Below are 15,314 nucleotides of genomic sequence, written 5' to 3'. Positions count from 1 at the left end.
AGTGTATTATTGTATATGGAGAACTGAGGAGTGTATTTTAATATATAGAGGACTATGAGGAGTGTATTACACTATATGGAGGACTATGGGTAGTGTATAATACTATATGGAGGACTGAGGAGTGTATTTTAATATATGGAGGACTATGAGGAGTGTATTATACCATATGGAGGACTGAGGAGTGTATTATACTATATGGAGGACTATGAAGAGAGTATTATACTATACGGAGGACTATGGGTAGTGTATAATACTATATGGAGGCCTGAGGAGTGTATTTTAATATATGGAGGACTATGAGGAGTGTATTATACTATATGGAGCACTATGAGGAGTGTAATATAGTATATGGAGGACTGAGGAGTGTATTTTAATATATAGAGGACTATGAGGAGTGTATTATACTATATGGATCACTATGAGGAATGTATTATACTACATGGAGGACTGAGGAGTGTATTTTAATATATGGAGGACTATGAGGAGTGTATTACACTATATGGAGGACTATGGGTAGTGTATAATACTATATGGAGGACTGAGGAGTGTATTTTAGTATATGGAGGACTATGAGGAGTGTATTATACCATATGGAGGACTGAGGAGTGTATTATACTATATGGAGGACTGAGGAGTGTATTATACAGTATGGAGGACTGTGGTGCACACCATACTATATGGAGGATTATGGGGTGTATTATACTATATGGAGGACTGAACAGTGTATTTTAATATATGGAGGAATATGAGAAGTGTATTCTATATGGAGGACTGAGGAGTGTATTATACTATATGGAGGACTATGAAGAGTGTATTATACCATACGGAGGACTATGAAGAGTGTATTATACCATACGGAGGACTATGGGTAGTGTATAATACTATATGGAGGACTGAGGAGTGTATTTTAATATATGGAGGACTATGAGGAGTGTATTATACTATATGGAGCACTATGAGGAGTGTATTATTGTATATGGAGGACTGAGGAGTGTATTTTAATATATAGAGGACTATGAGGAGTGTATTATACTATATGGAGCACTATGAGGAATGTATTATACTATATGGAGGACTGAGGAGTGTATTTTAATATATGGAGGACTATGAGGAGTGTATTACACTATATGGAGGACTATGGGTAGTGTATAATACTATATGGAGGACTGAGGAGTGTATTTTAATATATGGAGGACTATGAGAGAGTGTATTATACTATATGGAGGACTTAGGAGTGTATTATACAATATGGAGGACTGTGGTGCACACCATACTATATGGAGGATTATGGGGTGTATTATACTATATAGAGGACTGAACAGTGTATTTTAATATATGGAGGAATGTGAGGAGTGTATTATTCTATATGGAGGACTGAGGAGTGTATTATACTATATGGAGGACTATGGGGCACATTATATTATATGGAGGTCTATGGGGTGTGCATTTTACAATTTGGAGGACTGCGGTGCACATTATACTATGTGGAGGGCTATAAGGAGTCCATTATACTATATGGAGGACTATGGGGAGTGCATTATACTATATGGAGGATTATGGGGAGTGTATTATACTATATGGAGGACTATGAGGAGTCCATTATACTATATGGAGCACTATGAGGAGTGTATTATACTATATGGTGGACTGAGGAGTGTATTATAGTATATGGACTATGGGGAGTGTATTATACTATATGGAGGACTATGGGCAGTGTATAATACTATATGGAGGACTGAGGAGTGTATTTTACTATATGGAGGACTATAGGGAGTGTATTATACTATATGGAGGACTATGGGGAGTATATTATACTATATAGAGGACTATGGGGCACATTATATTATATGGAGGTCTATGGGGTGTGCATTTTACAATATGGAGGACTGCGGTGCACATTATACTATGTGGACTATGAGGAGTCCATTATACTATATGGAAGACTATGGGGAGTGCAGTATACTATATGGAGGATTATGGGGAGTGTATTACACTATATAGAGGACTATGAGGAGTCCATTATACTATATGGAGGACTATGGGGAGTGCATTATACTATATGGAGGATTATGGGGAGGGCATTATACTATATGGAGGACTATGGGGAGTTAATTATACTATATGGAGGGCTATGGGGAGTACATTATACTATATGGAGGACTTTGGGGAGTGCATTATACTATATGGAGGACTATGGGTGTTAGCACTGGAGGAATACACCAAATAATAATTGGAGATGATATAAGGTGCGTTCGCAGTCTGGGGTCCACCGTGCAGGTAAGACACCTGCTGCTTGGTAATGATGGACTATATGGTGGTATAATGTGAGTACACACACGGGTTAGCTTCACCCGGTATGAAGGAAGCGAACCCTGTTGCGTCACAGGGCCGCGATACCGAACAGAGAGCGCAAGCAAGGAGTCACAGAACTCCCAAAACAGAAATCCTTGTTCTCAGCAGCACATCACTCAGTGTAACCTGTAGATGTGCTGCTGATAACATGATACTGTCGTTCTTTCTCAGTGTGAAAGTGCAACACACAGTGTGGCACATAACTTGTGAGCAGTGCTGGAGCCACTACCAATCGGATTTCTTCTTTTCCTTGCAAACAAACCAGCACAGACAGAATGATAGCTCACATCTGATTGGTTACCACTGCAAAGTCTCTTGTGTGCTGGATGCAGCAGCTGCGCCTCTCTACCACTGCCAGTGCCAGCTACCCTGACCTGTCAGCAAAAAGTAACTAACTGCCGGCACACGAGGATATCGCGAGAGCGTGAAATCTCGCGGTATTTTCCACGAAACGTGATCAGTGTTATAGTTTCGGGAGTCGCTAGGGGGAGCACACCACGGTGCACGATATCGCTTGTTGCGATAGATCTCCATGTGATTTTCAGCCGTCACGAAAGCATGGCCTAGGAGGCGTGTCCCGCCTATCGTGACGTAATCACGCCGTGCCTTCTGTGGTGCGTAACGTGGAAACAGCGGCTTCGTGCAGCAGAGGAAGAGCACAGGTACAGTACGGGGGTTGGGGATGACGGTGACCGGACGGCACATGATAGGAGAGCAGCTCCTGGGGTCCGTGGTGTGCAGCAGGGGAGACCCTGTACTCCAAGCTTGTGCTGTGCTCCAGTGTCACCCTGTGTGTGGGGACCCAGGACTGTGCACTCTTCATATCCCAGTGACTGCTGGTACCTATAGGAAATAAGGTGATGGTGATGATAAGTTCTGGAGGGCTGTCTGCATGTGATGGCGGTGACCGCTCCGCGGGTGTAGTACATGTACCCTAAGATGCTGTCAGTTCTGGAGGGCTGTCGGCATGTGATGGCGGTGACCGCTCCGCGGGTGTAGTACATGTACCCTAAGATGCTGTCAGTTCTGGAGGGCTGTCGGCATGTGATGGCGGTGACCTCTCAGCGGGTGTAGTACATGTTCCCTAAGATGCTGTCAGTTCTGGAGGGCTGTCGGCATGTGATGGCGGTGACCGCTCCGCGGGTGTAGTACATATCCCCTAAGATGCTGTCGGCATGTGATGGCGGTGACCGCTCCGCGGGTGTAGTACATGTCCCCTAAGATGCTGTCAGTTCTGGAGGGCTGTCGGCATGTGATGGCGGTGACCGCTCCGCGGGTGTAGTACATGTCCCCTAAGATGCTGTCAGTTCTGTGTGGCTGTCTGCATGTGATGGTGGTGACCTCTCCGCGGGTGTAGTACATGTCCCCTAAGATGCTGTCGGCATGTGATGGCGGTGACCGCTCCGCGGGTGTAGTACATGTCCCCTAAGATGCTGTCAGTTCTGTGTGGCTGTCTGCATGTGATGGTGGTGACCTCTCCGCGGGTGTAGTACATGTCCCCTAAGATGCTGTCGGCATGTGATGGCGGTGACCGCTCCGCGGGTGTAGTACATGTCCCCTAAGATGCTGTCAGTTCTGGAGGGCTGTCGGCATGTGATGGCGGTGACCGCTCCGCGGGTGTAGTACATGTCCCCTAAGATGCTGTCAGTACTGTAGGGCTGTCGGCATGTGATGGTGGTGACCTCTCAGCGGGTGTAGTACATGTCCCCTAAGATGCTGTCAGTACTGTAGGGCTGTCGGCATGTGATGGTGGTGACCTCTCAGCGGGTGTAGTACATGTCCCCTAAGATGCTGTCAGTTCTGTATGGCTGTCTGCATGTGATGGTGGTGACCTCTCCGCGGGTGTAGTACATGTCCCCTGAGATGCTGTCAGTACTGTAGGGCTGTCGGCATGTGATGGCGGTGACCACTCCGCGGGTGTAGTACATGTCCCCTAAGATGCTGTCAGTTCTGGAGGGCTGTCGGCATTTGATGGCGGTGACCGATCCGTGGGTGTAGTACATGTCCCCTAAGATGCTGTCAGTTCTGGAGGGCTGTCGGCATGTGATGGCGGTGACCTCTCAGCGGGTGTAGTACATGTCCCCTAAGATGCTGTCGGCATGTGATGGCGTTGACCGCTCCGCGGGTGTAGTACATGTCCCCTAAGATGCTGTCAGTTCTATAGGGCTGTCGGCATGTGATGGCGGTGACTGCTCCGCGGGTGTAGTACATGTCCCCTAAGATGCTGTCAGTTCTGTATGGCTGTCGGCATGTGATGGCGGTGACCGCTCCGCGGGTGTAGTACGTGTCCCTTAGGATACTGTCAGTTCTGTATGACTGTCGGCATGTGATGGCGGTGACCTCTCCATGGGTGTAGTACATGTCCCCCTAGATGCTGTCGGTATGTGATGGCGGTGACCTCTCCGCGGGTGTAGTACATGTTCCCTTAGATGCTGTCAGTTCTGGAGGGCTGTCGGCATTTGATGGCGGTGACCGCTCCGTGGGTGTAGTACATGTCCCCTAAGATGCTATCAGTTCTGGAGGGCTGTCGGCATGTGATGGCGGTGACCGCTCTGCGGGTGTAGTACGTGTCCCCAAAGATGCTGTCAGTTCTGGAGGGCTGTCGGCATGTGATGGCTGTGACCGCTCCACGGGTGTAGTACATGTCCCCTAAGATGCTGTCAGTTCTGGAGGGCTGTCGGCATGTGATGGCGGTGACCGCTCTCCCTCCACATATCCTGGTGTACTGGCCTGTCTCCTGGTAGCGCCTCCAGCCTCTGGACACTACACTGACAGACACAGGAAACCTTCTTGCCACAGCTCGCATTGACATGCCATCCTGGATGAGCTGCACTACCTGAGCCACTTGTGTGGGTTGTAGAGTCCGTCTCATGCTACCACGAGTGTGAAAGCAAAACCTACATTCAAAAGTGACCAAAACATCAGCCAGACAGCATTGGTACTGAGATGTGGTCTGTGGTCCCCATGTGCAGAACCACTCCTTTGTGTGTCTTGATAATTGCCAATAATTTCCATCTGTTGTCTATTCCATTTGCACAACAGCATGTGAAATTGATTGTCAATCAGTGTTGCTTCCTAAGTGGACAGTTTGATGTCACAGAAGTTTGATTTACTTGGAGTTTTATTCTGTTGTTTAAGGGTCTGTGCACAGATTTGACTCTGCGGATTTGCAGCAGTTCCATGCGGTTTACAGTACTATGTAAATCTATGGAAAACCAAATCCGCAGTGCACATGTTGCGGAAAATTCGGCGGTTTATTTTCCGCAGCATTTCAATTCTTTGTGCGGATTCTGCAGCGTTTTACACCTATTCCATAATTGGAATCCGCAGGTGTGAAAACGCAGGTGAAATCCACACTAATACCGTGATAAATTTCTGAAGATTTTTCAGACTCTGCGCGGAAAAATCTGCACACCAATCCGCAACGTGTGCACATACCCTAAGTGTTCCCTTTATTTTTTTGAGCAGTGTACATTGGTACGTCACTTAAATATAGTGACGTGACATGAAACTGAATGTGGCTTCATTTTGATTTGTGTGCATCTTTATTCTCTTAGTGTGCACGGTCATGGTGATGAAAGCGTCTATGGAGGATGATGACTCCGGATGGGAAATTTCCATGCAGGACAAGATGGGGAAGGCCAATGCCAACTGGATAGATATCACACAGGAATTCAAAGATGCATGCAGCGGTAATTGCGTATATTTGGTGTATAATGCTGTATGACCTTTGACTAATACCTGAACAACTATGAACACATTCACAACTTATTCTTTATTATCCCAGTGCTACTAAAATGGCAACTCATACAATTTTGCAAATGTGTTGTGTGTCTCAGTGGTAAGACTGCGAATAAAACCCAGTGTGGTTTCATCCTGCAGCAATCTTCTAAATTACATGTCTTTCTTTAAATTCACACCTGTGTTCTGTAATTCCATTTTCCTGCTCCGTCATGGGAGCAGAACAATGAAATTAGCCGCGTTACCAGATCTGTCACCTAACAGAACCAGCAGCGCCCAATTCAATTAAAAACATAGTGAGCTAATATTTAAATCAGAATAATTGTATTTTTTAGATTAAACATTTTTGTTTTCCGTTTTCCATATCACGATATTTTAATCACAAAAAAAACTCAAATCTTGTAATTTTCACACTCCGCCTAGTACTAGACTCATAACTCCTGAGAAGACTTTTCAGCAGTCTCCGTATCATCACAGTCAGGATTACAATGAAAGGTTATCGCTCTATATACAGTAGATAACACATGATCCTCCATTCACAATAGGTGATATCACAGCTCGCCTCCTCCCCCAACCTTCACAGTGGATCTTTGCCTAGAGCGTGAGGAAAAAATGTTAGTATATACATCAGGAGGGTCAGAGTCAGTCTATTGCTACTGTAAGGCTAGGTTCACATTGCGTTTACAGCAGCCCGTACAACGGGCATCCGCGCTAGCGCAGATGGAGCATCTGCTAGCTCTATCTGCGCTAGCAGTGACAGACACGGAAACGCTGCAGCCCGCGTCTCGGGTCCGTCACTCAATGACGGCACATCGCTAGCGCACGCCCATTGTGGGCGTGCGCTAGCGATGCGTCCGACATTGCATTCAATGGCGGCGTTAACGGACTAACTTACACCGCGTTATGCCGCTGTGTAACGTAGTCCGTCTAACGGACGCCAGGAATGCAATGTGAACCCAGCCTAAAGAACAATGAGTATGAGTCTAATACTAGGCATAGCTGCCTGTTGGAAGATTTTTATTTATTTTTTATATAGTGTTATAGGAAAAAACATTTTCAAGGTTTTAAAATACGTTTAACAATAGGTAATTACTCTGTCGCCTCATTGGGGGACACAGGACCATGGATGTTATGCTGCTGTCCACTAGGAGGCGACACTATGCATAATCTGAAAAAGATTAACTGTGGCTCCTCCTATGCAGTATACACCCCTGGACGGCATCAGCCTTCTCCAGTTTTTGCTTAGTGTCGCATAGGAGGCACACCTAAAAGATTTTTACTCCGTTTTTTCTGACGGGATTACAGATGAAGAAAAGAGGGTCTCCTGTGAGACTCCCGGCATGGCTCCTTCCTCAGCCCCCTATTATGGGGTGCCCAGTTGAAGTAGAGATGGCTATTCCCCATGTTGCTCCTTCCCCAGTCCCTCGGGTGCTGGTTCGAAGTCGAGACCCCCCTCCTTCCCCAATTCCTTTTGGTTTCTGGGTTGAGGTCGAGGCGAGGATAAAGGCCCCTGAAGGTGACAGCAGCACCCTCCCTGATCCCCCTCTGGGGGTATTAGGTTGAGACACCTCAGGTTGGGCCTGTACAGGCAGCATTCTACAGCTCCCAGCAATGGGCCAGCACACTGCGCCTGCATCCAAGGACCCCAGCCCAGCTGCGGGCTCCTGTTGGGGCCGGGGGGAGTGCAGGCAGGCATGGCACAGACAGACACAGGGCTCTCTGCGTCCCTGTCTCTGCGGCAGCACCAGCTCTATACTGCCTCAGGGAGACCCCAACCGGGCTCCCCCTTCCGCTTACAGCCCCACCGCCATCCTGCCTTTAAATCCGGAGGGGTCCGGTTCAGATCCGACCCCCTCCCGGACTTTCGCGCGGGCCTGGAGCCCTTCTGGACCTCAGGCATCTAATTTAGGCCCCGGCTTCGGCCTAGCTGAAGCAGCCGCCTCCTCTCCGCCCCCAGGCCCGCCCCCCAGATGACAAATATGACACTCTACAGTGTCATAAAGGGGGTGGATCGAGACAGGGCGCATTTTTACACAGCCTTGCCGCCTTTTTTCCAGCTCTCCGCCCCCTTCTCCTCCTTCCTCTTTTTCTCAGCAGCCATTTTCTGCTGTAGATTAACCCTGCATCTCCCGGTCTGCAGGACCAGGGCCAGGCAGCCAGTCTCCGGGGGGCACAGGACTGTGGATCTTCGGCGCTGGACCTAGGGGCACACTGGTGGGGTAAGATCACAGCTGGGTTTTTTACTCAGCTGTGAATCCATATTACCTATAAGGCTCCCCCATAGGTATCTCTACCCCTGTAAGGTCCTCTGCTGGCATCTGGGCACTATGCCGGGCTCAAGGTCCAAGAGAACCAGACAGAACTGCTATTATGCATTCTGCACAGCCTGCAGGACCGCTCTCCCCAGTAGCAGCACGTACCCGCATTGTCAGAACTGTATACAGACTAATGTGTCAGAGCCCCAAGAAGCCCCTGCCAATGCCTTGGTGTCTAATGCCACGCCGGAATGGGCTACTCGGATATCGCAATCTATGACACAGTCGATAGATAACCTAACCTCCACATTGCTTCAGGCTCTGCAGGATCATGCCCCGGCTATGACCGTTACCCAGCAAAGGGAGACCTTGACTCAGGAACAAGATGGCCCTGGCACATCCACGTCTCGGTCAGGACGCAAGCGGACCCATAGATAAAGTCCATCTGCGTCATCCCATAGCACACGGTCATCCCCCTCTAGGGAGAGACACCGTAGCTCCAGGTCATCTAGACCGTCCCATTCCAGGGACAGACAATGCAGATCTCCGCAATCCCCGACCAGAGAAGGCCTCCTCCCCGGCCCACTCAGCAGGGGACGCCTCAGTGATACACAGGATTCGGAAGGCATCTGCGACTCTGACTCAGACAGAGAAACGGAGGAGTCCCAGATCCCAATCCCTCCTAGCAATACAGCGCTAGTTGAGGACATAATTTCTTCCATCCATCAGGTGCTGGACATTTCTGATCCGCCACCAGAGGCCCCAGAACATAAGATTTCCTTTGAAGGACCTCTGAAGCCGCCTAAGGTTTTCTCTAACCACCCAGAGTTTAAGGCGATCCTTAAAAAGCAACTCTCACAGCCTGAGAAAAAATTCGCTAATCGCAAATATCTGGAGGCGAGGTACCCTTTCCCACAGAAGGACACCAAGGAATGGACAGATCCACCTGAAGTGGACCCCCCAGTCTCTAGGCTAGCAGCACAGACCCTCCTTTCACTGCCAGATAGCTCAACCCTCAGGGACGCCGCAGACCGGCAGGTAGAACGCATGGCTCGTTCAATTTTCGAGGCAGCAGGGGCATCCCTGGCTCCCGCGTTCGCCTCAGTTTGGGCTGCCAAGGCCATTCTGGCCTGGGCAAAGAATTTACAAGCTCTCCAAGCATCCGCTCCTGAGCTGTCGGACCAAGCTGTTCAAATAGCAGTTGTAGCAGACTACATGCTCCATGCAGCTCTGGATTCAGCAAGGGAGTAGCGGGGATAGCATCAAACGCCATCACGATTCGGCGTATCCTCTGGCTGCGGGAATGGAAAGCGGACGCAGCCTCAAAGAAGTCCCTCACGCACCTCCCCTACCTCAGTGGGAGACTTTTCGGGGAACAGTTGGACACTATGATATCCAACGCCACCAGGGGTAAGAGTACTTCTCTTCCCCAACTGAAACCTAAACGCACTTACAAGAAGCGTAACCAAACTCGATTCCGATCCTTTCGGAATTCCTCGGGCTGGTCCGTCTCGTGTCCAGCACAAAATCGTAACCGTTCCCCACGCAGGGACAACTCACGATCGACGCAAAGGTCGGACAAGACCTGGCAGTCAAAAGCAGGCCAGCCTAAGCCCAGAGGAGGAAAATCTCAGACTTTCTCCTCATCATGACTCACGGACTCCGGAAGACACCACACCAGTAGGCGGCCGACTTTTGCTCTTTCATCAAGTCTGGCTGTCTATTACAGAAGACAGGTGGGTCAGGGAACTAGTGTCTTCCGGATACAAAATAGACTTCACCTCCAACCCACCGGACCTATTATTCCTCTCTGTCCCCCCAAAACCGCCAGCCAAGGCTCGTGCCTACCACCAAGCGGTCTCCTCGCTTTTTCAAGCAGGAGTCATAGTACCGGTACCCACGACCGACCGCTTCCGAGGGTTCTACTCCAATCTGTTCGTAGTTCCCAAGAAAGGAGGCAGCGTACGGCCCATACTGGACCTAAAACAGCTCAACAAATATGTACGGGTCCGTCATTTCCGCATGGAGTCCCTTCGGTCCATCATTGCGTCCATGGAGAAGGGAGAATTGCTCGCCTCCATAGACATACAAGACGCATACCTGCATATACCCATTGCACCTGCCCATCAGAGGTTTCTCAGGTTTGCAATAGGCCAGGACTACTACCAATTCGTGGCTCTCCCTTTCGGACTCGCCACGGCTCCCAGAGTGTTCACCAAGGTCATGGCAGCCACCATGGACGTCCTGCACTCCAGAGGCATAGTAGTCGTTCCATACCTGGACGATCTACTCATCAAGGCTCCCACCTTCAAGGACTGCAAGCTCAGCGTCTCAATCACAACCGATACTCTCAGTCGCATGGGCTGGTTAATCAACTTACAAAAGTCATCACCAACCCCGAGTCAGTCCCTGACCTTCCGAGTCAGTCCTGTCCCTTCGCACCCTCCTCCGCAAACCCACTCGATCTCTCCGGTTTGCCATGAGAGTCCTCGGCAAGATGGGGGCAGCAATAGAAGTTGTCCCATTTGCCCAGTTTCACCTCAGGCCTCTCCAACTAGCCATTCTCAAGTCCTGGGACAGGAATCCCTTTTCTCTCGACAGGGAGTTCCAGCTGACGTCGTCAACCAGGAGGTCCCTGCACTGGTGGCTCAAGCCAACCTCGCTAGCAAAGGGGAAATCCTTCCTCACAGGTCAATGGAAGCTTCTGACCACCGACGCAAGCCTGACGGGTTGGGGTGCGGTGCACCTACACCACAGGGCACAGGGCAAGTGGTCCCCAGTGGAAGCGACCACGCCCATCAACATCCTGGAAATTCGTGCCATCCTTCTGGCATTGAGGGCCTTCCATCACTTACTGGCAGCCTCTCACATCAGAATACAGTCGGACAATGCCACGGCTGTGGCATATGTGAATCACCAAGGGGGGACCCGCAGTACCCAGGTGATGTGAGAAGTGTCACACATCCTCCGCTGGGTGGAGGACACAGGGTCGGTTCTTTCGGCGGTCCACATTCCGGGTGTGGACAACTGGGAAGCAGACTTCCTCAGCCGACAAGGTATAGACTCGGGAGAGTGGTCTCTCCATCCCGAAATTTTTCGCCAGATCTGTCACCGCTGGGGGACCCCGGATGTGGACCTAATGGCATCCCACTTCAATGCCAAGGTCTCCAACTTCATGGCCAGAACACACGATCCGCGGTCGCTCGGAGCAGACACTCTGGTTCAGGACTGGACCCAGTTCCAGCTTCTGTATATTTTTCCACCCCTCCCCCTGATATCCAGAGTGGTGAGGAAGATCAAGCAAGAGGGAGTTCCAACCATCCTAATTGCACCGGACTGGCCCAGACGCACATGGTACGCCGACATCGTACAACTCACAGCACACGCCCCCTGGCGTCTCCCCGACCGCCACGATCTTCTATCACAAGGCCCGTTCTACCACCAGAACTCAGGGGCTCTCAATTTGACGGCGTGGCCCTTGAGACCTGGGTTCTAACCCAGGCAGGGCTCTCGACGGACGTCATTGGAACCATGATCAGGGCACGGAAGCCAGCCTCTGCCAAGATTTATTATCGTACCTGGAAAGCTTTCTTTACCTGGTGCGAATCTCGTGGCCAGATCCCACTCCCTTATTCCCTACCCAAAGTACTTGGTTTTTTCCAATCTGGTCTGGAGGCCAGGCTGTCATTGGGCTCGCTTAAGAGCCAGGTGTCAGCCCTCTCAGTGCTTTTTCAAAGGCGCATTGCTACCAAGCCGCAAGTAAGGACATTCCTTCAGGGGGTTTTCTGGTCAGACGACCACTAGAAACGTGGGACCTCAACCTGGTCCTGACAGCATTGCAGGAACCACCCTTCGAACCCCTTAAGGAGGTCCCGCTCCGCCTTCTTTCCCAGAAGGTGGTTTTCCTGGTGGCAATCACCTCGCTACACAGGGTGTCTGAACTGACAGCACTCTCCTGCAGACGGCCCTTCCTGGCTTTTCACCAGGACAAGGTAGTTCTTCGTACGGTCCCATCCTTCCTTCCGAAGGTTGTGTCCAACTTCCACCTCAATGAGGAAATTTCACTACCATCCCTTTGTCTGGTTCATAGAGTGGAGAAGGCTCTGCATACGCTTGACCTTGTCAGGGCATTGCGTATATACGTGTCTAGGACTGCGTCCTTCCGGAGGTCTGATTCTCTTTTCCTCCTTCCGGAAGGAGGCCTCAAGGGTCTGCCAGCTTCCAAAGCTACCCTTGCCAGGTGGATCAAATCCACCATACAAGAGGCCTACCGCCTTAAGAATTCTCCTCTTCCAGCCGGTATTACGGCACACTCTACACGGGCGGTAGGGGCCTCCTGGGCCATTCGGCACCAGGCTTCGGCACAACAAGTGTGTAAGGCGGCCATTTGGACTAGCTTACACACGTTTACTAAACACTATAGGGTTCATACCCAGTCCTCAGCGGACGCGAGCCTGGGTAGATGTGTCCTGCAGGCGGCGGTGCCCTAAGTATAGGGGCCTGTCTGCACAATATTTGTCCATTGCTTCCCACCCAGGGACTGCTTTAGGACGTCCCATGGTCCTGTGTCCCCCAATGAGGCGACAGAGTAAAGGAGATTTTTGTGTACTCACCGTAAAATCTCGTTCTCTTAGCCTCTAATTGGGGGACACAGCTCCCACCCTGTTGCCCTTTCCAGGCCGTTGTAACTGTTGAGTTCTCATATTGTTTGCTTGAGCTCGTACATAGTTGCCTTTCTTACAGGCATAATTATGTTATTCATGTTACGTTCCTCCTACTGCTTTTGCACAAAACTGGAGAAGGCTGATGCCGTCCAGGGGTGTATACTGCATAGGAGGAGCCACAGTTAATCTTTTTCAGATTATGCATAGTGTCGCCTCCTAGTGGACAGCAGCATAACACCCATGGTCCTGTGTCCCCCAATTAGAGGCTAAGAGAAAGAGATTTTACGGTGAGTACACAAAAATCTCCTTTTTCTGATGACATTTCCTTCAGCTCTAACCACAGAGCATCCAGATCAGATGAAGCTACACCATGTTTCTCTGTTGCGATGTTTTGGGGAGGCCAAGACTATAAGCACCAATATACCAAAGCTAAAGAACACTGATGAATAGACTGTAATTGTATCATCCTGTGATTACTTCATGTTGTTTGTTTGCTCCCGTAATGATTCTGGATCTTCTTAGTAAGATGTCATGTCTCCATTGCAGAATTGAAGCTGGGCGAGCTACTACATGACAAACTGTGAGTATTAGAGGGCATGCGTAATCAGTTCATGAAGTGATACTTAGTTTTATATTTCGATACGGACATAATGTAGTATGTTTTCCTTTTTGACAGCTTTGGCCTTTTTGAAGCCATGTCAGCCATTGAAATGATGGATCCTAAGATGGATGCAGGAATGATTGGGAATCAGGTTAATCGTAAGGTTCTGAATTTTGACCAGGCAATAAAGGTGAGTTTGTATTCAGGTCAAAGTAGTCAGCAATCTAGATAAGGCATAGGGTATTTAAATAGTCAGCCTCATTAAGAACTGATGGATATGATGACCATCTCTGGACAACACTGTGCTACACCTGCAACAAGGAATACACAAAATATATTAATTTACAAAGTACAAATACATCCACAGGCACCATCTATCAGGTCCTGGCTGTATGAAACACCTAGTTCCTGGAGCGTTTGATTCAATTGGATGGTTGTTGTGAAGGGGTTTTTCTTCACCATGGGAAGGACTCTGCGATCATCCACCTTTGTCTTGACCCTTTTTAGTTCCCAAGCTCACCATTGTGCTCTTTTTTTCTTTTTCCTTTTCTTGCAAAATATACCATACTCTTGATTTGGCCACTCATAGCATTTCTACAATCTCTCTAGAATTTCTTCTTTTTTTTCAGCCAATCGATGGTCTGTTTCTCTTCCATTGATAGTTCCTTTGACCGCATGTTGTGGGTTCACAGCAACAGTTTAAAAATGCAAATGCCATATCTGGAATCAGCTCCATACCTTTTACATTTTTAGTTGATGGAGTAATGAGGGAATAGTCTTTGCAGCCCATTATAGATCTTTTAAGATAATTGTCCAATTACTTTTGGTTCCTTTAAAAAAGGAAGGTACATATTAAAGAGCTGTAATTATTGAACATTTACTCCAATTAGGATGTGAATACCCTCACATTAAGGCCGGAGTCACACTACAGCGAGATACGGCCAAGTCTCGCAAGTTAAAAACAAGCTCGGCACTCCGGAGTGGAGCGTGCGACTCCATGTATTGCTGTGGGGCCGCACGCTCCGCTCTGGAGTGCCGGTGCCAGAGCTTGGTTTTAACCAGCGAGACTTGGCCGTATCTCGCTGTGTGTGATCTCGGCCTAAAGCTGAGTCTGCACTATAATCCCATATTGATTATATAACTGTATCTTTAAAATGTTTTTTTAAACAGCTAAAATGCCAAAATTTGGCACTGTATAAATATTTCCGGACCCAAGTGTACATGCCAGAAATCATGCAGCCAATGTCTGATACATACTGCCCGTGGATCAGGCATCATGTCCGCTGTCATGTTCCCTTTAAGTATAATTTACTTTGGGGTTTTACTGTGGTCAGCTTAGGCTACTTTCACACTAGCGTCGTTTGCAGTACGTCGCAATGCGTCGTTTAGGAGAAAAAACGCATCCTGCAAAGTTGTCTGCAGGATGCGTTTTTTTCCCCATAGACTTACATTACCGACGCATTGCGACGTATTGCCGCACGTCGCAACCGTCGTGTGACAGTTGTGTCGTGTTTTGGCGGACCGCCGGCACTAAAAAAACATTACATGTAAATTTTTTTGTGCGTTGAGTCCGCCATTTTCGACCGTGCATGCGCGGCCGAAACTCCGCCCCTTCCTCCCCGGACCTTGCAATGGGGCAGCGGAAGCGTCCTAAGACTGCTTCCGCTGCCCACGTCGGGCATTTATTTCACAGCATACGTC

At 49.0% G+C, this 15,314-nt stretch overlaps 1 protein-coding gene across 2 annotated transcripts in view; it reads left to right on the top strand.

Annotated features, from left to right (window-relative positions):
• The first annotated feature begins 2,691 nt into the window (after positions 1-2,691).
• Positions 2,692-15,314, top strand: part of NAA35 (N-alpha-acetyltransferase 35, NatC auxiliary subunit) — an 87,192-nt gene continuing 74,569 nt past the window's right edge. The window contains exons 1-4 of one of the 2 annotated variants that reach the window (XM_077248947.1): positions 2,692-3,014; positions 5,910-6,044; positions 13,559-13,592; positions 13,689-13,803. In XM_077248947.1, coding sequence (XP_077105062.1) covers positions 5,921-6,044; positions 13,559-13,592; positions 13,689-13,803 — 273 coding nt within the window. In that variant the 5' untranslated portion in view covers positions 2,692-3,014; positions 5,910-5,920. Of the gene's footprint in view, positions 3,210-5,909; positions 6,045-13,558; positions 13,593-13,688; positions 13,804-15,314 lie in introns of both variants that reach the window. The other variant, XM_077248948.1, reaches the window with a different exon arrangement.

The sequence above is a fragment of the Ranitomeya variabilis genome, chromosome 1 (assembly GCF_051348905.1).
Source record: "Ranitomeya variabilis isolate aRanVar5 chromosome 1, aRanVar5.hap1, whole genome shotgun sequence".
Taxonomy (NCBI): Eukaryota; Metazoa; Chordata; class Amphibia; order Anura; family Dendrobatidae; genus Ranitomeya; species Ranitomeya variabilis.
Note: the sequence above shows the minus strand (reverse complement) of the source record. Positions and strands in the feature narration are given on the sequence as shown.